The sequence below is a fragment of the Bufo gargarizans genome, chromosome 2 (genome assembly GCF_014858855.1).
Source record: "Bufo gargarizans isolate SCDJY-AF-19 chromosome 2, ASM1485885v1, whole genome shotgun sequence".
Taxonomy (NCBI): Eukaryota; Metazoa; Chordata; class Amphibia; order Anura; family Bufonidae; genus Bufo; species Bufo gargarizans.
Genome location: NC_058081.1, coordinates 40,873,422 through 40,900,050, shown reverse-complemented (window position 1 = coordinate 40,900,050; position 26,629 = coordinate 40,873,422). Strand labels below are relative to the sequence as shown.

General features: G+C 46.4%; 1 protein-coding gene across 3 annotated transcripts in view; it reads left to right on the top strand.

Moving 5' to 3' along the window:
- The first annotated feature begins 11,781 nt into the window (after positions 1-11,781).
- The window catches only part of SLC44A2 (solute carrier family 44 member 2), a 42,006-nt gene continuing 27,158 nt past the window's right edge, over positions 11,782-26,629 (top strand). For 2 of the 3 annotated variants that reach the window (XM_044278811.1, XM_044278809.1), the window contains exon 1: positions 11,782-11,970. In XM_044278811.1, the coding sequence (XP_044134746.1) occupies positions 11,928-11,970 (43 nt within the window). In that variant the 5' untranslated portion in view covers positions 11,782-11,927. Of the gene's footprint in view, positions 11,971-20,983; positions 21,114-26,629 lie in introns of those variants that run through there. The other variant, XM_044278810.1, reaches the window with a different exon arrangement.

Sequence of the window (26,629 nt, the reverse complement as noted above, 5' to 3'; positions counted from 1 at the left end):
GCCCATTGTTGTGCCATTCATCCACGACCATCACCTCATGTTGCAGCATGATAATGCACGGCCCCCTATTGCAACGATCTGTACACAATTCCTGGAAGCTGAAAACATCCCAGTTCTTGCATGGCCAACATACTCACCGAACATGTCACCCATTGAGCATGTTTGGGATGCTCTGGATCGACGTATACGACAGCGTGTTTCAGTTCCTGCCCATATTCTGCAACTTCTCGCAGCTATTGAAGAGGAGTAGACCAACATTCCACAGGCCACAATCAACAACCTGATCAACTCTATGCAACGGAGATGTGTTGCACTGCGTGAGGCAAATGGTGGCCACAAAATATACTGACTGGTTTTCTGACCACCCCCCAGTAAGGCAAAACTGTGCACATTTCAGAGTGTCCTATTATTGTGGGCAGTCTAAGGCACACCTGTGCAATAGTCATGCTGTCTAATCAGCACCTTGATATGCCACACCTGTGAGGTGGGATGGATTATCTCGGCAAAGGAGAAGTGCTCACTAACACAGATTTAGACAGATTTGTGAACAATATTTGAGAGTAATGGTATTTTGTGTATGTAGAAAATGTTTCAGATCTTTGAGTTCAGCTCATGCAAAATGGGAGCAAAACCAAAAGTGTTGCGTTTATATTTTTATTCAGTGCATTAATCAATTTCCGTTGCAGGGCCCCCGCATATGAGGTGAGATCAGAAAGTAACATTTGCATCGACAGTGGAAAATACCATCTAGCCATGCTTTCACCTTCTTCTTCACTTCTTTCTTTTTCTATCCATTTCCTTTCTTTCTACTGTGACCCTCACAATTTATCCAAACACCCGGTCTTGGGCATTTTTCGCCTTGCAACAGTACCCTTTTTTTTATGATCCTTGAGCACAGACACAACAGAGTCCCCAGCGCCTAGAGAGTCCCGAGATGAGGTCAACCACACCGCCACCCTCAGCCCACCATGAATATTCACAAAAATGTATTGCTGTCCCACACAGCCACCGATTGATCAGATATGCATAGATCTATCCTGATTGCCTGTTTAACATAGTAATCCCAGGGTTTATCTATCTCAGGGCATATGCATTTTTAAACGAGAAGCGGATAGTGGCTCTCCCAATTAACTGCCCTGGATTGGTGCTCTTTCTATAGTGGCTCACCCGGCCACTGATGTGCAAAAAAATCGAATAAATAAATATAAGGCAGGCACTCAATATCTGGTTAAAAATAGTGTTTATTAATCAATAAAATTACATTTATTTAATAATGTTTTTAAAAGTCTTGGATTGGGCTAAAAGGTGTTAAAAGGATTGGTAGGATGGAGAATAGATAGGGTATAAGATTATGATGGGTAGTAGTAGTTCATAAATTGATGTGTCTTTTAATAGGTTGGTGGTCGCAGGTAAGTATCCAAGGGAGTAGAGGCAATAAATTAATAAAAACTAATGGTAGTGAAAAAATTGTAGTGAAAAATGAAAAAGATGAGTGAATGCTAAAATAAAATAAAAAATAAAAACAACAATAATGAAGAAAAATTGAGGATAAAATAATCAATGATAATGATAAGTGATGCATTTTTATATGAGCATTATGGGTGCCTTATCACTCGATCACATACTCCATGGCAGACACAGGGTTCCGAGTTCACTCCATATGCACCATCTTTCACAGCAGTCTCACACTCCCTTGAATCCTGTCTATCTCTCGCTCCTGGCTGTTTGCGCCTCACTGGGTCACAAAACAGTCTCGCAGCAGCGCTATCCCGACTCGTGGGCGTGGGTGGATACCCCTCACAACTGCTGATCTGATTCCAGTGGACCCAGGGATCAGGGGCCGGAGGGAACACCTCGGACATGCCACTTTGTTGTTATCTCGATCTTTATTCTGGGTCCACATATTGGAATCACAACAGAAGTGCTCCTGTCATGGAGTCACATTACACCCACAAAACTTAACCTAAAATATCTACCGTAATTAATAAATGAAGTCCCAGACACCTTTATGATGGAAGCAATGGCCGCAATGCTTTATTATGCGTTACCCAATAAATTAATAGTTTAACTAATTAATCAATAATCCAGAATAAATAAATATTTAACCATTAAAACCCAATCTCATTAACTAATAAAAAACCACAATCCACTCAGCAATAGCTGAGTGATAAATTCCACTAATAAAGCATGCAACAAAAAATAATAAACATTATTAGGGAGGGCGGGCGGGCGAGATTAGGTCTTCTTCAAACTGGCACCCAGTTCAGCCAAGTGGAGACATATAAAGGGCTCAGATTCCCGCCGTTCGCAGCATCAACAAATCAGCTGCTTGGATTTCTCCCCCAGCAACAGAAGGTGACCAATCAGCACAGACCTCGACTCTCCAGCTGATACAGCTTCAAACAGGATTAGGCTACATTCACACGTCAGTATTTTTCTATAATCCGAATTTCGGTCCGTTTTTTTGCGGATCCGTTGTTCCTGAAAATGTTTCCGTATGTCATCCGTTTTTTGCGGATCCGCAAAAAACGGAAACATGTATACATTTCAATAATCAAATAAAGTTGTTTGGATTTCTTTGAAAAAAAAAGAAAAAAAAAATTTGCTATGTGTTTCCAGGAACGGATTCCGCAAAAAACGGAAGACATATGGAATGACATCCGAATGTCTTCCGTTTTTTGCGGAACCATTGACTTTGCATTGTACCAGGATCTGATTTTTCAGGAACATAATAGGACATGTTTTATATTTAAACGGACATGCGGAACAGAACAACGGAAACGGACAGCACACATTGTGCTGTCCGATTTTTTTCCAGGACTCATTGAAAATGAATGGGTCCTGATCTGGTCCTGATCTGTTCCGCAAAAAACGGAACAGATCAGGAAAGAAAAAAACGGACTTGTGAATGGACCCTTAACCTGGACATCTTCTCTCAGGTAATTCTCCTGAGGTAATTTTACCAGTCAAATACAAGATTAATAGGGGGGGGGGGGGGGACAACCAAAGCCTACAAAACGCTATACCCTATCCTAAAGGTGTATGTGCCCCCAAGCTAAACGCTCCATTCACTCTCCTTTCACACACATAGACTAGTGTATTGACAGGGACAAACACCACAAACAACGTGAGGAGATTCCCCGTTTCCCACCCGGACTGAATAGAGAACTCACCTAGAGAAGGAAGGAGAGAGATCAGTAAGACAAGCGCTTACTCACCGCAGTTTTTATGTCTCTCTTTTTCTCTTGGGCGCTCCTTTCTTGCTTCAATCAAGGCAGGCACGATGGGGATCCCGGACGAGCCCCCAATTACTGTTAGAGTAGCTTCCTCTAATAAAAATGAAGTTGTTGAGGATCAAGCGATTCACCGGCCGGGGGACATCGAGCACACACAGCGTTGGTGTACAACGCTCCAGATTATAGAGAACAGGGCATGATAGCCTCATGTCAGGACAGAGTAGGTTATGGTGGAATGCATTATATAAAAAGAGACCGCACAGCTTACAAATCTTCAACGGGAAACTGTTCAGTCAGATTCTGAAGCAGAGAGTATCCATCACATGTATTTATATTTAATCACTAGGCTTGCAATCCAACTCCAATCTCAGTCATTCACTCTATTTCCTTCCATACATAAAGTACCTCTGCATCAGGGGCGTTGCTAGGGTCTGAAGACATCCGGGGCATAAGCCCACGTGAAGCCATAACCAACCCTTGAAGCCACGCCCTCATCACCACCGGGGACGACGACGACGACTTCACAGTAGTTATTAACCCCTTTTAGCATTCCCCCCATCAGTGAATAGGGGACTTCTGAATGGGGTTAATAACTACAGTGAAGGGCCTAGCCGTCTGGGCAACCCCACAGATCATCCATAACAGTGCCATCCACAGATCCCCCTCCCCGCCGCTCACAGTAGTATACATTTATAAACTGTAATCCGCATCCTGCAGTAACTTTAAATCAGCGCTCATCTCTTTACTACCTTACACTCAGCTCCAGACAGTAACAGGCAGTGCGGGCAGCAGAGCGCTGTGACTTCTATTGCGGCCAGAGCGGCACCCCGCCGGCCTTGCATTCGGGGCACTGGACAAAACATCCGGGGCTCCAGCCCCGAATGTTTTGACCTAACGACGCCCCAGCTCTGCATTCTCCACCAGCACAGTCCTACATGGAGCCTGTGCCCTGCCCAGCCTTTGTACCCCCCCCCCCCATCCCGCCACACCTTATATTAGAATGTCCTTAAAGGGGTTGTCTCACATCAATAAATGGCATTTATCATGTAGAGAAAGTTGATACAAGCCACTTCCTAATATATTGTTATTATCCACTTTGCTTCCTTTGCTGGCTGGATTCTTTTTTTCCTCACTGCTCATTTCCATTGTTACAGTCACCCTGCAATCCATCAACTCTGGACATGCTTGAACACTATAGGAAAAACGACCGGCCTATTTGGTGGCTGGGACTGTGGGAGCACACATAAGCTACTGCTTTTTCCCATAGTGTGCAAGCACGGCCACAACTGATGGACTGCAGGGTGGTCATAACCATGGAAATTAGCAGTGTATAATGTGATGGGAAAATGAATCCAGCCAGCAAAGGAGGCAATATGGACAATCACAATACATTAGGAAGTGCCTTGTATTAACTTTCTCTACATGATAAATACCATTTGCTAAAGTGAGACAACCCCTTTAATGCAGTTTGGAAAAGTTTGTCGGTGTTCTATAATATAAATGGCTTAATATATATATACAGTGTATATATATATATATATATATATATATACCTGTCTTAATCTTTTATAATATCTATCCCAACTGCAAATACGTATTGTGGAAAATAAAAAGCAATAAGAACTGCTTAAAATATTGTGTATACATAAGAAATATCATTAAACCGTGTAGGAAGGCGCAAGGGACCGCCAGTGACGGAAGGTATATATCACCGAGGTTCCTGGCCTCGGTGGAGTAAGAGCCAGTTTTCATGTGTCAGCAAGAGTTGCTGTTTGACACCTTGCTATTCAGTATAGCTGTAATAGCTGATCCGGGACGGCTCTTACTGGGAGTAGTCAAAGTACTGGGTGGGTGACTACTCCCCACGTTCCAGGCCGGGTCTTGAATGGCCTATATAAAAAAAAAACAGCCAGCAGTGTCAGCTGGTGGTAATTACCTCTCTCTCTGACAGAGGAGCTATGGCAATTGCTGGATTGGGATCTGAACCGTGTGCTAGGCTGGAGGCCTGAGTTTGGGAGGTCTGCTCTGTCCTGAGCAATGCCGATCAGGTGTGAACTAACACCTAGGATAACAGGTGACTCTTTTGCTGTATGAACTGTCTATTTTTGAGTTAGAAACTGGTCTTTGCCTATATACTGTGTCCGCTTATCCTGTCTACCAGAGCAAATCCTCACAATTGGTGGAAGATGCGGGCAAGAGCAGTGAGGCTGGCGTGAACGCCAAAGTATTTTTTGGTTTGCATTTTTGGGCACGGTTGTATGTCATACATCAAACCAGCGGTATTACAACCCGTGTCCCATGACAAAATGGAGGCTGTTATGAAGGCCCTCATGTAGGCTAGTCTGCAGCAGCGAGAGACAAACCTGCAGCAACGGGAGGCTAACAAGCAGCAGCAAGAGACCAACCAGTTGCTGCTACAACACATGATGGCTTTGCAGACAGCAGGAGCAACCCCGAGCGTCCACGATGCCCGGAAGGCAGCCCGTGCGGTGATTCATAAGATGACACCCACAGACGACATCGAAACCTACCTGGCGATGTACAAGAAATTGGCAACAAGGGAGAAGCTACCCCAAGACCAGTGGGCTGAGGTCGTCGTTTCGTTTCTGGCATCTGATTCCCAGTGGGTGTATTTCGACTTGCCGGATGATCAAGCGGCCAACTACCACAAAGTAAAGGGTGAAATTTTGGCAAGACTAGGGGTGAATGTGTTGGTACGGGCCAAGCGGGTACATCAGTGGGGGTTTAAGCCGGCTGAGCCCGCGAAACCCCAGTATTATGACTTACTCCACCTTTGCAAAAGTTGCTACAGCCTGAAGTGCTGAGTCCCATGGCTATGCCAGACAGAATATTGGCTGATATGTTCTGGAGGGCTTTGCCACCCCCTCTCCAGCAATGGATACCCGGAATCTATGAGGCTACCCGGAATCTACAGGGGGGTTATTTTGGGAGGGAGGCAGTCAAATCCCGTAAATCTCCACCCCAGACCCGGCGACTTGTGCCAACCAAACCTGCCTGGGATGTACCCCCTGTGGACCCGGCTCCGATAGTCTGCTGGCGGTGTCGGGAGCCTGGCCATGTACGAGCTGACTGTCCACATCAGGTGGAACCCATGGACACGAGCTATGGCTTCCGTCAGACGTTATATGCCAAGAAGCTGTGTGCAGCGGGTACCCCAGAAACTCTAAATCACTTGTGCCAGGTGGAAGTGGGAGACACTCCAGCGGAGGCCCTGCTGGACTCAGGGAGTCTGGTGTCCCAAGTAAGAGCTCCCCTGGTACGGTCCGCTGAGTATACTGGCCGGAAAGTCAGGGTCATGTGAATTCATGGGGACTTAAAAGATTATCCCACCGCCCTGGTGTCTCTAACCACGGGGGCCGGCAGGTGGACTCACAAAGTGGCAGTCACCACAAACTTACATTACGAACTTATAATCGGGAGCGACTGCCCGGGTTTCCCGGCACTGTGGCCTGCTACGAAAGTGACTGATACCCATGAGACAGCAGAGTGGCCTTGCTCTGGGGGAAGGCCAGAACCATGGGAACCTGAGGCCAAAGGACCAACGGTAGTGGTGACCACCACTTCGGTGGAAGCGGGGGAGACAACCCCACTGAGTGTAATAGTGGGAGACGTGGAGGACTTGCAGCCTGAGCTGGCATACCTCAATGTCTCTGGGGATAATTTTGGTACTGCACAACACCGGGACCCAACCCTATCCCGAGCCTGGGAAAATGAATTAATAGTAAATGGTGAACCACTACAAACTGGGGCAGAGTCGGTGTTCCCCAGTTTTGTGGTTCATCAGGATATGTTGTATCGGGTAAACCAGCTGTGGAGTGAACCCATTGAACAGTTGGTGGTGCCCCAGGCTTATCGCCAACTCGTGTTAGCGTTAGCCCACCAACATGTTCTCAGGGGGCATCTGGGAATGCAGAAAACACAGGACCGGATACTACAACTGTTTTACTGGCCCAGTGTGTTTAGGGAGGTGGACGAATTCTGTAAGTCCTGCCTGACCTGCCAGGCAACTAGCCCCTAGCACCTTTTCCGCAGTCCCTTGGTACCCTTTCCCGATCATCGAGGTACCGTTTGAGCGAATCGCCATGGACCTCATAGGCCCAGTACCGAAGTCCGCTAAAGAAACCAACACCTCTTCGTCATCTTAGACAACGCCATTCGGTACCCGGAGGCGGTGCCACTACGACATACATCGGCTAAAATTATAGCTAAGGAGCTAATGGAGATGTTCTCCCAAGGGGGGCTACCTAAAGAGGTTCTGACTGACCAGGGGACCCCTTTTATGTCCAAGGTCATGAGGGAACTCTGTAAGTTGCTGCATATCAAACAGTTATGGACGTCTGTGTACCATCCGTGAACGGACGGTCTGTTTGAAAGGTTTAACAAAACATTAAAAAATCATGTTAAAAAGGGTTGTGTCTAAAGATGGGAAGAACTGGGACCTTCTTCTGCCTTATCTCATGGTCGCTGTACGAGAGGTGCCACAGGCCTCTTCTCGGTTCTCGCCCTTCGTATTGCTATATGGCAGACATCCTCGTGGTTTGTTGGACGTAGCCAAAGAGGCGTAGGAGCAACAACCCACTCCGCATAAAAGTGTCCTTGAGTATGTTACCAAGATGCAACAGCGGATGGAGACCGTTTTGCCTCTTGTCAGGGAGCATATGGAGGCCGCTCGGCGATCCCAAAGTCGGATCTATAATCTTCAGGCTCTGGTCCGGATCTTTAACTCGGGTGATCGGGTTTTGGTTCTGGTGCCGACCGTGGACAGTAAGTTCCTGGCGAGGTGGCAGGGGCCCTACGAGGTACTTAAAAAAAATTGGAGAGGTAAATTACAAGGTACACCAACCAGGGAGGCGAAAGCCAGACCAGGTGTACCATGTGAATCTACTCAAACCGTGGAAAGATAGGGAAACCTGTACTAAAGACGGCCGGCGGCCAGGTTTTCTAGGGGAAGCGGTTTCGGCCCCTCTGTCTGAAGCAAGGAAAGCAGCTGCCACAGTAAGAATTGCTGACAGCCTCTCCTCTAAGCAGGCTCAGGAGGCCAGGGAGTTTATTAGCCGGAACATGGATGTGTATTCGGATCTTCCTGGACGCATTTCCACAGTTCGCCATGACATTGTCACTGAGCCTCAGGCCAAAGTCCGGCTAAAACCATACCGGGTACCTGAGGATTGTTGACAAGCCATCTCAGAGGAAGTGCAGATGATGCTGAGGCTAGACGTCATTGAGGAGTCTAAAAGTGAGTGGGCTAGTCCTATAGTGCTAATACCCAAGCCGGGCGGGACACTCCGGCTTTGTAACGATTTCCGAAAACTAAACGAGATCTCTAAGTTTGATGCATATCCCATGCCTCGGGTGGATGAGCTTATTGAGAGGTTAGGCCAAGCCCGGTATTTTTCTGTTTTGAACCTCACCAAACGGTACTGGCAGGAACCCTTGACGGAGGCTGCCAAAGAGAAAACTGCCTTCATCAGACCAGAGGGGATGTACCAATATAAGGTGTTACCCTTTGGTCTGCATGGCGCCCCTGCGACTTTTCAACGGCTCATGGACATTGTGCTGCGTCTACATCGTTGGTACGCTTCGGCTTACCTGGACGATATTGTCATCCACAGTACCGACTGGGAAAGTCATCTACCTAAAGTGCAGGCTGTAGTGGACTCCCTTAGGAAGGCTGGACTGACCGCTAACCCAAAGAAATGTGCGATAGGGTTAGAGAAGACTAAGTACCTGGGGTACGTCATTGGATGTGGTTATAAAACCCCAAGTTAATAAAATAGAGGCGATACAGAATTGGCCCTGACCTGTCACCACGAGGCAAGTAAAGTTGTTTCTGGGAATGGTGGGCTATTATATGAGGTTCGTTCCCCATTTTGCCACTTTAGCAGCTCCGTTGACAGGGCTCTTGAAGGGATGGAAGTCCATGATGGTCCGCTGGAATGACCAGGCGGAAGAGGCTTTTTCCGCATTGAAGTCGTTCCTGTGTGGGTCACCGGTTTTGGCCTCGGAGCTGTACTCTCTCAGGAAATCAATGGGGAGGAACATCCCGTTGTTTTCCTGAGCCACAAACTCACCACAGCCGAGACCAGGTACAGTAAAGTGGAGAGAGAGAGAAAGTGCCTGGCCATCAAGTGGGCAGTCGAATCTCTCATCTTTTATCTGTTGGGGAGAAAGTTCCGTCTGGTGACCGACCACTCCCCTCCCAAGTGGATGAGCCAGGCCAAAGAGAGGAATGCTCGGGTCACCAAATGGTTCTTGGCATTACAGAACTTCAAATTCTCAGTGGAACACAGGGCAGGTCGCTTGCAGAGAAACACGGATGCCCTGTCCCGCGTACACTGTCTGGCAAGTGTTCATCCCCTCAGGGCATGTTTGGTACCCAGACGTCTTCACAGAAGTTTGTGTTTAGGTTCAGTATTCTGTACATTTTATTATTTTCCCTTATAACATGGTTATAAGGGAAACTAATAGCATTCTTTAATACAGAATGCTTAGTAGAAGGTCAATTGAGGGTTAAAAAATCAAATCAAAATTAACTCACCTCCTCCAATTGATCGCGTAGCTGCCGGTCTCCTGTTCTTTCTTCAGGACTTGTCAAAGGACCTGTGGTGACGTCACTGAGCTCATCATATGGTCCATCACCATGGTGATGGATCATTTGATGTATCATGTGATGAGCTCAGTGACGTCACCACAGGTCCTTTGACAGAAAGAACAGGAGACCGGCAGCTACGCGATCAATTGGAGGAGGTGAGTTAATTTATTTATTTATTTTTTTAACCCCTGAATTGACCTTCTACTAAGCATTCTGTATTAACGAATGCTATTGTTTTCCCTTATAACCATGTTATAAGGGAAAATAATACAGTGAATAGACTTTCATCCTAGCAACCGTGCGTGAAAATCGCACCGCATCCGCACTTGCTTGCGATTATCACGCAGCCCCATTAACTTCTATAGGGCCTGCGTTGCGTGAAAAACGCACAATATAGAGCATGCTGCCATTTTCACGCAACGCACAAGTGATGTGTGAAAATCACAGCTCATGTGCACAGCCCCATAGAAATGAATGGGTCCGGATTCAGTGGGGGTGCAATGCGTTCACCTCACGCATCGCACCCGCGCGGAAAACTCGCCCGTGTGAAAGAGGCCTAAGTGTGATTACAAACTGGTCTTTGCCTCTATTCTGCGTCTGCTTGTCCTGTCTACCAGAGCGAATCCCCACACCCGCCTTACATTAACCCTGCCACCAGGGGCAGTACTTACAAATAAACAAAACAGGTTGCGACATGGCGTCTGCCCCTCCCACCACAGGGTGACACAGACAGGAGGGAGGAGCTATGTGACATGGCATCTGCCCCTCCCACCACAGGGTGACACAGACAGGAGGGAGGAGCTATGTGACATGGCATCTGCCCCTCCCACCACAGGGTGACACAGACAGGAGGGAGGAGCTATGTGACATGGAGTCTGCCCCTCCCACCACAGGGTGACAACAGACAGGAGGGAGGAGCTATGTGACATGCAGTCTGCTCCCCCCACCACAGGGTGACACAGACAGGAGGGAGAAGCTATGTGACATGGAGTCTGCTCCTCCCACCACAGGGTGACAGGAGGGAGGAGCTAATAGTGGCATTCATGCTGTACTATTGCACACCTACTGATCTTGATGGGTGCTGTCTCTTGGTTAGGAGGGTAAATGGTGGGATCCATCACAATGTCTAATACTGGACTGCACCACAGGCGTCTCCTCTTTGGGTGCAGATGGGGACCTCTGATACGGGCCTGTGTGTACTCCAAATCACCCACACACAGATTTATGAAAACTGGTGTAAAGGAAAGCTGGCCTAGTTGCCCATAGCAACCAATTAGATTCCACCTTTTATTTTCCAAAGGAGCTCTGAAAAATGAAAGGTGGAATCTGATTGGTTGCTATGGGCAACTAAGCCCGTTCTACTTTACACCAGTTTGATAAATCGGAGTAATTCCCCTTTAAATGTCACACTGTCGTCACACACCCTGGGATGATCTCATCGCCTCAGATATCCAGCATGAATTATACATGCAGACATGACATATAAAACCGCCTAGTATGTAACAGTAAACCCAGCCTCCCCGTATAATGCCGCACATTCAGGGGCATTGATAAGCACACAGAGCACAATGATGAGAGACATGCGGTATGGTGACCAGATAGTAGTGCCACCTGCTGGCCAAGTTATACTGCCATATTCTGCACAAATAAGGGATTGTCCGAGTGTTTAATACTGATGGCCTAGGGTCTTGTCACACTGGGGTTAACTCTTGGTGTCGAGGTTTGCCTAGGTTCACACCTGGGCACATCTTCCTCAGCGACTGCTGCTTCTTATAAGACGCGGTCTATACTGGAAGAAGGTAGCGGCGTGCTTTGTATCAGAGGAGACTCACCAAGGGCACTCCCCTTCATTCCTATTGGTGGAAGGCCTATAGGGTGTGGTGTCATTATGAAGATTATGGGCGTGACCAGGCTGCTGCAGAAGTGACATCTGGAGAGGGGCTGAGGAATTCATCAGAGCAGGGAGGAGGGGGCTGCACAGCTCCTGTATGGAGGCAGGGGGGCTCTACACAGACCGCAGGCTCTGATATAGGAGGAGAGACCCCGGCTGGGAGTACACAGCACACCAGTATACAGACATGGAGGATGACACAGAGAAGACACCTCCTGATGGAGCGTATGGTAAGAGCAGTATAATGTCATTGCCAACTACAGGACGGGACATAGTATAGTGAGAATGATGAGCATTATACTCCATATATCTCCTCCTATTACTCCATATATCCTCTCCTATATCTCATCCTATTACTCCATATATCCTCTCCTATATCTCATCCTATTACTCCATATATCCTCTCCTATATCTCCTCCTATTACTCCATATAACCTCTCCTATATCTCCTCCTATTACTCCATATATCCTCTCCTATATCTCCTCCTATTACTTTATATAACCTCTCCTATATCTCCTCCTATTACTCCATATAACCTCTCCTATATCTCCTCCTATTACTCCATATAACCTCTCCTATATCTCCTCCTATTACTCCATATAACCTCTCCTATATCTCCTCCTATTACTCCATATAACCTCTCCTATATCTCCTCCTATTACTCCATATAACCTCTCCTATATCTCCTCCTATTACTCCATATAACCTCTCCTATATCTCCTCCTATTACTTTATATAACCTCTCCTATATCTCCTCCTATTACTCCATATAACCTCTCCTATATCTCCTCCTATTACTCCATATAACCTCTCCTATATCTCCTCCTATTACTCCATATAGCCTCTCCTATATCTCCTCCTATTACTCCATATAACCTCTCCTGTATCTCCTCCTATTACTCCATATAACCTCTCCTGTATCTCCTCCTATTACTCCATATAACCTCTCCTATATCTCCTCCTATTACTCCATATATCCTCTCCTATATCTCCTCTTATTACTCCATATATCCTCTCCTATATCTCCTCCTATTACTCCATATACCCTCTCCTATATCTCCTCCTATTACTCCATATAACATCTCCTATATCACCTCCTATTACTCCATATACCCTCTCCTATATCTCCTCCTATTACTCCATATACCCTCTCCTATATCTCCTCCTATTACTCTATAAAACCTCTCCTATATCTCCTCCTATTACTCCATATAACCTCTCCAATATCTCATCCTATTACTCCATATAACCTCTCCTATACTCTCCTCCTATTACTCCATATAACCTCTCCTATATCTCCTCCTATTACTCCATATAACCTCTCCTATATCTCCTCCTATTACTCCATATATCCTTTCCTATATCTCCTTCTATTACTCCATATAACCTCTCCTATATCTCCTCCTATTACTCCATATATCCTCTCCTATATCTCCTCCTATTACTCCATATATCCTTTCATATATCTCCTTCTATTACTCCATATAACCTCTCCTATATCTCCTTGTATTACTTCATATATCCTCTCCTATATCTCCTCCTATTACTCCATATATCCTCTCCTATATCTCCTCCTATTACTCCATATATCCTCTACTATATCTCCTTCTATTACTCCATATTACCTCTCCCATATCTCCTCCTATTACTCCATATAACCTCTCCTATATCTCCTCCTATTACTCCATATAACCTCTCCTATATCTCCTGCTATTACTCTATATAACCTCTCCTATATCTCCTCCTATTACTCCATATAACCTCTCCTATATCTCCTCCTATTACTCCATATAACCTCTCCTATATCTCCTTCTATTACTCTATATAACCTCTCCTATATCTCCTCCTATTACTCCATATACCCTCTCCTATATCTCCTCCTATTACTCCATATAACCTCTCCTATATCTCCTCCTATTACTCCATATAACCTCTCCTATAGCTCCTGCTATTACTTTATATAACCTCTCCTATATCTCCTCCTATTACTCCATATATCCTCTCCTATATCTCCTCCTATTACTCCATATAACCTCTCCTATATCTCCTCCTTTTACTCCATATAACCTCTCCTATATCTCCTCCTATTACTCCATATAACCTCTCCTATATCTCCTCCTATTACTCCATATAACCTCTCCTATATCTCCTCCTATTACTCCATATAACCTCTCCTATATCTCCTCCTATTACTCCATATAACCTCTCCTATATCTCCTCCTATTGCTCAAAATAACCTATCCTATATCTCCTCCTATTACTCCATATAACCTCTGGTATTTCTCCATTTTAGCTGATACTGGTCATATATCCATGGTGTTTCTTCACATTGTTGTGTTTTGTGTTGGGTCTTCAGGTTTCCTTATTATTGTTGAGGGTTTCCTTCCGTTTCTCTTTCCATCTCCTCCTCCTCTTTTCACTTCCTCTCTTTGCTCATTTGTACCTAAAGGTCTAGTTTCATTACAGATTTTCTTATTTTTGCTCCCATTAATTCTCAAAGGGAATTACTCAGAAGTTCAGTGGCACCAATAGTTCTTTCTGCCCTTACTCTTGGTCAGGAGATGCCATGGCCTGGGCAATGTTCTCAGGGTCCTTTCATACAGGGCTCTTTCAGCCTTGAACATTCGCCGATCACAAATACGCAATTTAATCATCGCCCATTTAAGGGGTCACTGACATGGCTCATTGCAAACTGAAAGGGGAGCAAATGATTGTTTTTACGATTGTTCACCCCCCATACAGTTTGCATTTTGTCAACAACACATCATCTGTTTACTTGGGGCGATATGTTACTGACAAACGCCGATATTCATTTCCGCGTAAAAAAAAAAATCAGATCACTCACCTGTTGAGTGATTGGTGGAATATTTACACAGAGCAAAGATCGGGAGCAAGTATTTTTCATTTCTGATCCTCAGCCCGCATCAATGGTCTCATAGGCATAGAGGACTCCATAAGAGAGTCAAAGTACAGTGCTTCTCATGGTGCTGGCCCATGCCCACACATGTGCGGCCCTCCCAGGTGCATCGGCCTACAATAGTACTTTAGCATCTGTATGGTTCTAGCAGCCATGGATGTCCATTGTATGAGGGTTTGCTACGTGTGCCCCAACATCTACTCCCCATGAAGTCCATCATGGAAGTTTTCCTAGCACTGGTTATAGAATTCAACAATACTCAAGTACTACAAGATGTAGATGCAGACTGACCATGAGAAAGGAGAACTTTAAAAGGATGACACACGGTTCAATGTATACGTGAGAATCATGTGCTTTTACCCAGTGATCATCTCTCATGACACGTCATCACCATAAGTAAAACCACAAGCATTTCTGCTGAAATATACAGGGTCCACACCCCATAGGTGTCAGTCCAAATGAAATATGGAACCTAAAACCTGTTGATCCCACAACCAAAATGACTTGTCATCTGTGGGAACCTACAAGTAGGATATAGGTAGATCTAATAATACAATATCTCAAGGGTGTGTTGAACTCATTCTATTATACACCAAGCCCAGGACCTATGGACCACCTTCTGTGGTATCCAGAACCTAGAGGAACATCTAAAAAGTAATCTGTGGGAACCTACAAGTATGTTATAGATAGATCTAATAATATGATATCTCAGGGGTGTGCGGAACTCTACCTTTCTATTATACACCAAGCCTGGGAACTATAGACCACCTTTTGAGGTATCCAGAACCTAGAGGAACATCAATATGTAGGACATCTACTCCCATATCTGGATGTTTTTGAATACCGTAAGGACCTCGTGGATCTCCAGCTGTTGCAAAACTACAATTTCCATCACGCCCATACAGACTACAGCTATCAGAGCATGCTGGGAATTGTAGTTTTGCAATAGCTGGAGGGCCACGAGTCTGACATCCTTGCGGCGTAAGCTATGCTGCTCGTTAAGTCCATATACCCCTGGTTTCTGTGCTCCAGTAGATGTTGGTTTGATAAACCCTAGTTGTCCATCCTATAAAACGGGGAAAATGGTTTGGAAAAGGCTGGGGGCTCTTCACTACCACTTGTTTGTTATTTAGTATGCTATTCTGCAGAACGCAGCGGTGGCAGCATGTGGGTTACATGGATGATGTCATCTTTGCGATGATAGCTGTAGGCCGGTATGATTATACTGTCGCCTAGTGGACACTGTGGTTACTGCTCTGCAGGGTGGGACAGCTGTTGTGATCTTATCTTCCTATACAAATAAGCGTAGTCCTCTGTATAATAGTGATACGCCTGGCTGGATATTTTACGAAGACGCATGTGGTCAGCTTAGGTAAACTAAGTGCAGTATGTTGACTACAAACCTGCTTGCTCCGTGATAATGAATCCTGCCTGGTTCTGCCTGTTCTCCGATACCAACTTTGACATCTGATTAAGGCCCCATGCACACAACTGTATTTTTTGCCCGCATTTTTTCAGATTGGATGTTAGCCCATTCGTTTCATTGGGCCACAAAAATTCTCTGTGTACTGTCCGCCTCCGTATCTCCGGTCTACTGTCCTTCAAAAAAAAGCTTGAACATGTCCTATTCTTGTCCGTTTTCCTGACAAGAATAGTCATTTTTAACCTTGGGTGGGACGTGCGGAACAGGAAAATGGCGTAGTTCAAAATGACAAAAATATGGAAGCTTTCTGCCAAAATCAGCCGCACTCTTGTCTATGGTCTGGGTACTCGTCTTCCATTGCCTTAAAGGGTTAACATGAGTCTTAACGATTGATGTATATATTAAGGCGAAAGTGGGTGGACGACCTTTCCTGTTTCCCTTCAGGATAAAACTGTTCAGTGTGAACCTTACAAATTTTGAGACTGGTCACATTAACTCTGTAGGAAACAGATGTTTGAAGATTAAGTTCTAGAATAAAAAAAAAGAAAAACATTTCCTGTGTGGGCGGAATTTTGGGTTGTCTGAGACGGCTTCAGATCATCCACCTGGTCACAGATCTCAGCCACCAGAGACAGGGCCGGTGCAAGGATTTTTGCCAACACAAGCAAAGCTACGTTTTGGCAGCCCCCCCTCGCAGCTTACCCGGCCCTGGTCCCGCCTGCAGCAGCTGGCTTCTCCTCTGTGTGGTCCTGGTATCTTCTCTCTATTTTTCGCCCTCTAAGACGCACCGGCCCATAAGACCAGCTTTATAACCAGCTTTTCACAATTCCAAGACACTTCGAAAATGGTTCGCTTAAAACGTTTTGCCTACAGCTCTAGTGCAGACCTGTGTGTCTCCATGGTAACAGACTACAAATAAACAATGCGTAGTCCGATCCTGCCCTCTCTTAACTGCCTTCTGTTTTTGCTAATACACATTTAGGGCTGATTCAAATTGGCAGGAGTTTTTGGCAAAAGAACAGCCTGACGGAGTTCATCGGATCCGGCATAGCCGGACATGACAATGCGCCGCCGGCTGTGATCAGGCCACATGCTCCGATGCTCTCCCTTGCCTCGTGCTGTATTGCGCAGGGCAAGGTCTGTTTGTTTATATCATTACACTGCTAGGTGGAGGCTTCCGCCCAGCAGTGTGTTCGGTGATGTCACTGGCTCTGATGGGTGGGCTTTAGCGCTACCATAGCCGTTTTACAAGCTAGGGCAGCGCTAAAGCCCGCCCATTACTGCTGGTGACATCACCGGGCTCACTGCTGGGCGGAAGCCTCCACCTAGCAGTGTAATGATATAAACAAACAGACCTTGCCCTGCGCAATACACCACAAGGCAAGGGAGAGCATCGGAGCATGTGGCCTGATCACAGCCGGATCTGGCGGCGCATGGTCATGTCCGGCTAGCCCGGTACGTCACTGGATCTCCTGCACCACTCAGCGCAGGGCAAAGGAAAGCATCGGAACATAAAATGCTCCAATGCTCATATCAGGGGGGCCGGAGGGGTGAAGATGGGTATATGTCCAGGTTCAGCTCTGAACCCGTACAACCCCTTTAAATTGTGGTCCAAGATATACTTTACCAATATCAAATACATGTCAAATCATTTAGACTGGATTCCCACTTTTATGTGTTGCGCCACATTGTCAACTTGACTTCTATTGGCTGTCAAAGTTGTAGTCAGGCGCAACATTTCACAGTATTCTGAGGCTTCAGACGGAAAATCCTACAAACCGCCGAAGATTGTATGAAACTCTATATGAATGTGCCTTCCGCTGTAAGGTCGGCACTGTACGGCATTCCCAGTAACCTATTACCTACTAATCTGCTGGCATTTACTGGCAGCCGCCCCATGCACAGCTTTGACACACACAGAGGCTCATTCGTCTTGCAGCGCCACCACTGGAGAAAGTAAGCATTACCACTGTCCTCTGAGCTGTCTGTGTAATGTTAAAAAGTGCTGGGTCCTCCAGATTGCGCTGGTTGGTTTTACTATCATCAGTGACTCCAGACCATTGTTGTCTGTGTCAGTCCAAAATCCACTTCCTGTCACATGTTTCTTCCCATGCTTTACACTGCAGCTCTCCTTAGCTCTGTATACGTGAGGTGTGAACGCAGCATGCTTCAGGTGAAGCATAGCTACCACACAGGGATCAGTGAAAGACATAGCCTGGGGGGGGGGGGCACGGCTGGGAATAAAGAGAGGGAGGGGCCAAAGGAGTGACAACTTGTTGAGAGCGAGGGGTGGTAAATATCTCAGCGTCCACGTGTGTACAGTAAATGGCGGCATCTAAAACCGGACACAACAGCCAGCAGTCCCTCTAATTATCATGTCCTGTTATATAGGGCTGGAAATGGTTAATATTAGATGCTGTGTATTCTATCATGTCTGTCTCCTGAGCTGTGTATCTAAGCTTACCATGTGTGATACTGTCTCCTGAGCTGTGTATCCAAGTCTATCATGTGTGATACTGTCTGCCGAACTGTGTATCTAAGCTCATCATGTGTGATACTGTCCTTTGAACTGTGTATCTAAACCTATCGTGTAATACTGTCTCCCGAGCTGTGTATCTAAGCTTACCATGTGTGATACTGTCTCCCTAGTTGTGTATATATGCTTACGATGCGTGACACTGTCCATTGAGCTGTGTATCTAAGCCCATCATGCATGATACTATCCGTTGAGCTGTATATCTAAGCCCAATATGTGTGATACTGTCTCCTGAGCTGTGTATCTAAGCCAATCATGTGTGATGCTGTCTCCTGAGCTGTGTATCTAAGCCAATCGTGTGATGCTGTCTCCTGAGCTGTGTATCTAAGCCTATCATGTGTGATGCTGTGTATCTAAGCCTGTCATGTGTGATACTGTCTCCCGAGCTGTGTATCTAAGCCTAACATGTGCGATACTTTTTCTCTAGTTGTGTATCTATGCTTACCATGCGTGATACTGTCCATTGAGCTGTGTATCTAAGCCCATCATGCATGATACTGTCCGTTAAGCTGTATATTTAAGCCCATCATGTGTGATACTGTCTCCTGAGCTATGTATCTAAGCCTATCATGTGTGATACTGACTCCTGAGCTGTGTATCTAAGCCCATCACGTGTGACACTGTCTCCTGAGCTGTGTATCTAAGCCCATCATGTGTGATACTGACTCCTGAGCTGTGTATCTAAACCCATCATGTGTGATACTGTCTCCTGAGCTATGTATCTAATCCCATCATGTGTGATATTGACTCCCGAGCTGTGTATTTAAGCCCATCATGTGTAATACTGTATGCCAAACTGTGTATCTAAGCTCATCATGTGTGAGCAGGAGACTGGCTTTGGCAGAGCAGTGTGAAAAAAAGCAGGAGCCTGGAGTTGGCAGAGGAGTCTGAAAAAAAGCAGGAGCCTGGCTTTTTTGTAATCTGTATGTAGTGAGCTCCCTCTAGTGGTGGCTGTATAATCTGTATGTAGTGAGCTCCCTCTAGTGGTGGCTGGATAATCTGTATGTAGTGAGCTCCATATAGTGGTGGTTGTATAATCTGTATGTAGTGAGCTCCCTCTAGTAGTGACTGTATGATCTGTATGTAGTGAGCTCCCTCTAGTGGTGGCTGTATAATCTGTATGTAGTGAGCTCCCTCTAGTGGTGGCTGTATAATCTGTATGTAGTGAGCTCCCTCTAGTGGTGGCTGTATAATCTGTATGTAGTGAGCTCCCTCTAGTGGTGGGTGTATAATCTGTATGTAGTGAGCTCCCTCTAGTGGTGGCTGTATAATCTGTATGTAGTGATCTCCCTATAGTGGTGGTTGTATAATCTGTATGTAGTGAGCTCCCTCTAGTAGTGACTGTATGATCTGTATGTAGTGAGCTCCCTCTAGTGGTGGCTGTATAATCTGTATGTAGTGAGCTCCCTCTAGTGGTGGCTGTATAATCTGTATGTAGTGAGCTCCCTCTAGTGGTGGCTGTATAATCTGTATGTAGTGAGCTCCCTCTAGTGGTGGCTGTATAATCTGTATGTAGTGAGCTCCCTCTAGTGGTGGCTGTATAATCTGTATGTAGTGAGCTCCCTCTAGTGGTGGCTTGTATAATCTGTATGTAGTGAGCTCCCTCTAGTGGTGGCTGTATAATCTGTATGTAGTGAGCTCCCTCTAGTGGTGGCTGTATAATCTGTATGTAGTGAGCTCCCTCTAGTGGTGGCTGTATAATCTGTATGTAGTGAGCTCCCTCTAGTGGTGGCTGTATAATCTGTATGTAGTGAGCTGTATAATCTGTATGTAGTGAGCTCCCTCTAGTGGTGGCTGTATAATCTGTATGTAGTGAGCTCCCTCTAGTGGTGGCAGAGGAGTCTGAAAAAAAGCAGGAGCCTGGCGTTGGAAGAGGAGTCTATGGTTGGCACAAGAGTCTGGAAAAGGCAAAGGAATCCAGAGGGGGCAAAGGGGTCCAGCACTGGCAGAGGAGTCTGGAGTTGGGGGGGTGGCAGAGGAGTCTGGTATCCGCTTATTCCTGTCTCCATATTGAGAACACGTTGAGCCGAGCATGCATGTGTGCAGGTGGGGGGTCAGAGGGAACAGCCGTATAAAGTGTGCAGTGAGCTTGAGCTGCTGTCTACAATATGGCGGGGCTACATAAATTATGGCGGCACCCCGCGCTGTCAGTGCCCCTGCCTGACACCACACAGCAGCTGCACGCTCCTGTTTCTGCCTTTTCCCACTTAGGGGGTCTCTATCAGCACCACCTCTACCTCTGCTTTGGGTTCCCAGCCTGCCTTGATCAGCCCTCCCCCTCCGCCTCTGTGAACCTGACACCAGTCAGACCAGTTTGGAAGGGATTGAGAGGTGTAATTGGGTGACTGGGACCAGCTGACATGGGTGGGGGAGAGAGGCTGAGAAAATAGAGCTCTGAAAAAAAGGCAGGCGGGGGAGGTAAGAGGGGAGCGGGCAGCAGCAGCAGGAGAGACCCAGGCAGCATGGGGGATCAAGAGAATTACTATGGGAAGCATGGTAAGTCATGGCGGCGGACGGTGGGTACTTATGTGGGTGATGGGACTGGTGTAAACAAGGCACTGGGGGTGTCTGGTGCCCACATTCATGGCGTAGAAATACCAGCACTGCCCCATCAGCTACATGCTGCAGATCATCCCGGGATGTGTTGTATTCTGCTACTAACCAGTGTATACAGATGTAGCAGAGCTCAAGGTGGTGTTGTGTTTGAGGTTTTGCATGGGACTGCCTTCTCTTAATGCCATGATACATGGTGAAGCACAAGTGATGTATCCCCAAATAAGTCAACGGCAAATACCACCCTGCAAAATCTGATAACCCGGAGCCATATCACTTCCCAGCAGTCGGGGTGTAACCACATTAACTAGATGTGTGTGATATCCTGGGCTGACATAACTCCTACAGTGTGATAACCAGGTCAGGTAACCAGTACAGTGTGATAACCAGGTCAGGTAACCAGTACAGTGTGATATCCTGGGTTGACATAACTAGTACAATGTGATAACCTGGTCATGTAACCAGTACAATGTGATGACCTGGGCTGACATAACTAGTGCAATGTGATAACCAGGTCAGGTAACCAGTACAATGTGATGACCTGGGCTGACATAACTAGTGCAATGTGATAACCAGGTCAGGTAACCAGTACAATGTGATAACCTGGGCTGACATAACTAGTGCAATGTGATAACCAGGTCAGGTAACCAGTACAATGTGATAACCTGGGCTGACATAACTAGTGCAATGTGATAACCAGGTCAGGTAACCAGTACAATGTGATAACCAGGTCAGGTAACCAGTACAATGTGATAACCAGGTCAGGTAACCAGTACAATGTGATATCCTGGGCTGACATAACTCCTACAGTGTGATAACCAGGTCAGGTAACCAGTACAGTGTGATATCCTGGGCTGACATAACTTGTACAATGTGATAACCTGGTCAGATAACTAGTGCAATGTGATGACCTGGGCTGACATAACTAGTGCAATGTGATGACCTGGGCTGACATGACTAGTGCAATGTGATGACCTGGGCTGACATGACTAGTGCAATGTGATGACCTGGGCTGACATGACTAGTGCAATGTGATGACCTGGGCTGACATGACTAGTGCAATGTGATGACCTGGGCTGACATGACTAGTGCAATGTGATGACCTGGGCTGACATGACTAGTGCAATGTGATGACCTGGGCTGACATGACTAGTGCAATGTGATGACCTGGGCTGACATGACTAGTGCAATGTGATGACCTGGGCTGACATGACTAGTGCAATGTGATGACCTGGGCTGACATAACTAGTGCAATGTGATGACCTGGGCTGACATAACTAGTCAGATGTGATGACCTGGGCTGACATAACTAGTCAGATGTGATGACCTGGGCTGACGTTACTAGTGCAATGTGATAACTAGATCAGATAACCAGTACAATGTGATGACCTGGGCTTACATAACTAGTGCAATGTGATGACCTGGGCTGACGTTACTAGTGCAATGTGATAACCTGGGCTGACATAACTCATACAGTGTGATAACTAGATCAGATAACCAGTACAATGTGATAACCTCGGCTGTCATAACTAGTGCAATGTGATAACCTGTGTTGATGTAACTAGTGCAATGTGATAACCTGGGCCACTAGCAGTGACTGATAACCTGGTCCGATAACCAGTACAATTTGCCATGTGCCAGGCTGGTAGCATTTTGTGGAGGTCCCATGGCTACCTTGTTGTAGGAAGGAGAGGGTTAGGTTCTCCACTATGTGGTTTTAGTTGTGGGGGTGAAGAACACAAGTCGTCTTCCTTCCTATAATCCTCTCACTTGCCACAACCTGCCACATCCATCTTGTCCTCACACAGAAGACCAGCCTGCTTCTCCACGCTTTTATCACGTCCCACCCTAGACTGTGACAATACATTTTTACTGGGGTCTACCAAGGAGCAGACTGACACCGATTCAATCCATTATAACATCTGCTGCCTGTCTTATCTATCGCGTTCCTCAGATGCCAGACCTATGTCTCAGTCTATCCACTGACTGCCCGTTACACCATGAATACTACTCCTAACCTACTGGGCCCTGACCAACTCCCTATAATTCATCAGTAATCTCATAGAACCTACAAGCAATCTTTAATCCAGCAAGGCCTCCTTGGAATAGCACCTGTCATGCAGCTCTCTCCATACCAGGGCCACCTCCAGGTGAAAGTGCCCCTTAGGGCTGTCACCCTGGTCTTAATGGATCACAGTAGATCTCCCAAGCCCAGTGGACTCAGGCATCTTCCCACCTTGGTCTCCCCCAATATAAATAACATGCCTGTTTGGTCAAGCCAAATATAGTTGTCAGCTGACAACCATCTCCTGTCTCTGGCCAGCCTTATTCAGTAGGCCTGTGCTTCTAGGCTAAAGCTGAAATTGGATGTGAGATGGTTGTCAACAGAAATTTACTAGTTTGCTTTTTGGCCTTGGGCCCTTCCTTCAGCAGGGGGTCATTTATGCCTTTGATGCTTTGGATGACCATCTTCTGCTGGATGCCAAGGCCACGTAGTAATGAAAGGCGTTCTTCATCCTTGGTAAACAAGACAGACCTAACCGTGGCCGCCCAGTCCAATATAAACTGTGCTGGAATTCAGGACCAGAGAACAGATGTCAGAGACTGCAGCTTGTGGAGGAAGGTACTGTTGTCCACTGGTATATAGAAGTTACTCTACGGACAGGATTCATCAATATCTATGGACATGTCCTATGTATAAAACATGGTACTTCCCATACAGCTCCATCAGCAGATCTTCAGGCAGGGGCATAGCTATAAGGGGTGCAGAGGTAGCAGTCGCTACCGGGCCGAGGAGCCTGAGGCGGCCCATAGACCCTTGTGCCAAATATGAAGACACCAGTATTATAGAGAGTGCATGCAGGTTAAGTTGCACCTCTGGCTGGAGGGAAGGGGGTAAGGTCAAGAATCTGGCATGCGGTGGTGCCATTGCAAATGTTTGCCTCAGGCAGCACGAAGGCTATGTGCTTCCCTGGCCACAAAGTACTGAGGGAAGGGGGGCCCAAGCTGAACTCTTGCACCAGGGCCTATGAACCTTTAGCTACGCCCCTGTCTTCAGGTGTCCAAACTTCCCATTTAAAGGAATTGTCCACATAGCTTATAAGGGTAAATGAAAATCACACAGAGAAAAGAGTTCTCTGCCTAGGCCCCCCTTCTAGTATCCAGAGTGGAGCTCTGCTGTAAAGTGCATCTCTTGTACAGTCAGAGACCATGGGATACGTGGTTGCTTATTGACTTCAATGTGAGTGCACCTGTAGTTCACCCCTTTGATTAGTGGGGTTCTGGCAGCCGGACCCCAATGACCAGCTCACTGCAAAGGGTCCCTGTGTCAAGAAAGGTGAAACTCCTAGTATGCATCCTTGTTTTGGATGAATAGACATGTATTTCTATGGAGTTGTTACAGCCGTGCTGCTCTGAACTCCTCTCCCAGCAGCGCAGACCCTCCTCACGTTGTCCCCTGCTTCGCAGTGTGCTTGGCTGCCAGGCTAGCTCTGACCCTACATTCGGGCTGTGGCCCGCTGGCCGGCAAGGCCTGTTCTCCTCTGCCCAATAGGCACACAAGCATGCTCTCTCTAGCTCTTAAAGGGCCAGCTGGCATGCACCCTATTCTTCATCAGCCAATGGCTGGGGTACTTAAGGTGCTTTCACCTGTGGGAAGGTGCCTGAACAATAGGTTCCTAGCTTACTAGTCCCTGCAATGGTGTGCTATATTCATTTATTTACCTGTGTACCGTCTTTTGCCTGTTTCCTGGATTTTGGCCCTTCAAACCCTCGGTATTGACTCTTCGCGGTCTGCCCTGACCTCAGACTGTTTATTGGATTACTTGTACTCTGCCTGCCCCAAACTTGGCCTGTCCCTACTGCAGGAGGTAGCAGCCTGGTGGTTCCCCTGCAGAAAAGTTCAGGTCCTTGTACAGGGCTTAAAGGGTGAAAACCAGGAAACTGCCAGGGTAATGCCTTTAGGAGTAGCTCCAAGTAGAATCTGTTGGTTGACACTGGTTCCACACCCACTACCATAACATGAGGGACAAAAGTGGCCACAAGAAAGCTATGGCGGCGCTTATTTTGGAGAGTACAAAATGCTAGTTGAGGGATCAGATACACATTAGATTATCAGTGGACTGTTAGGATTTGGATGTTGGATAATTATTCGTTCAGCTACAGTGATGGTCCTCAATCTGTGGCTCTGATACTACAACTCTCAACATGTCTGATAGTGATACCTAGAGGTAGATTATCTTTAACTAATCCACAACCCAGTGCTGTCTCATAACCCTGAACTCAGAAGCTTTTTCCGGTATTATAACTCAGGCCGTTGCCATCGTAAGAAGATTACTTCTGACGTAGATTCTTTCGGCAAAGGGAAATGTATTTTTAAAGGGGTTGTCTACTTTTTACAGTCCTGTTTTTGAAAGAATGATCCACTAAATAAGGGATGATCGCATATTGTCCCATTGCTGGGACCCCTCTAATCTGCAAGAGAACTTGTCAGCAAGTGTTCAATTTTCCTGCAGTGCCCCCGCAGGTAAAATGAAGCATTACATGATGACTAATCAAAACAATATGTTGGTTTTGTAATTCACTGACATGCCAGGTCCTCCAGAATAAAAGATGCTCCTTGTAACCACTCTGGCTAATAGCTGACAATCCTGAATGGAGGTCCCTCTATTGGAAATAAGTATTCTTAGCCAGACAACCCCTTTGATGGAACATTTCTAGTCTCCAATTGCTCAGAAACAAATGGAAAATATAAGCCGCTGTGTGATAGTGAGCACAACATCCTAGCGCTTGTCTGTTGGCATCTGATAAAAGAGAAGAGGCATGGAGCTCGGGGATCTGTCACTACTGAGTGTTTCCAGATGTTTTATGGGAAGACTCCTGTGCACAGAAAGTACGGTATGAAACGCGTTCATGGTCAATGCTGGAAGGTCTGACATTTTAAAGACCAGTGGCACCCAAGTCATTTCTCTAACCAAGAACTTTGAGACTTGATGGTCGTGCTGGAGATGCTGCCTAAGTAAACACCGTCGCACAAATGAGCCTCTGAGGGTGCTTGTCCTTCACCCTTGTGGGGCTCTTCAGTTCAAGGAGTTAGGAAATGGTTGAGGGCTCTTCACAGTTCTTTTGATACATATGGTACACTTTCATACTTTGGGGCAGATTTGTGAACTTGGTTGCGCATGCCCGTGGTTGTGCTGTGACCTACAAGTTACTGTGACAGGACAGTCTCCCTAAATCCTAAATTGCTGGATATCTTTCAACTGTTATATCGTGCTCTTGGCAAATTGTGGGTCACAGTGCAACCCCATTCACTTTCATTAGTTGTGAAGCCGATCGTGCCACACTGCGATCTTTGGCCGTGCAGAGTCCAGCCAAAGTCGCCGTGTAAACCTAGCCTTACTGAAAGCCAGATCATGGATATAACAAAGGGGAGGACTTATGGAAATGTCCAAAAGAAG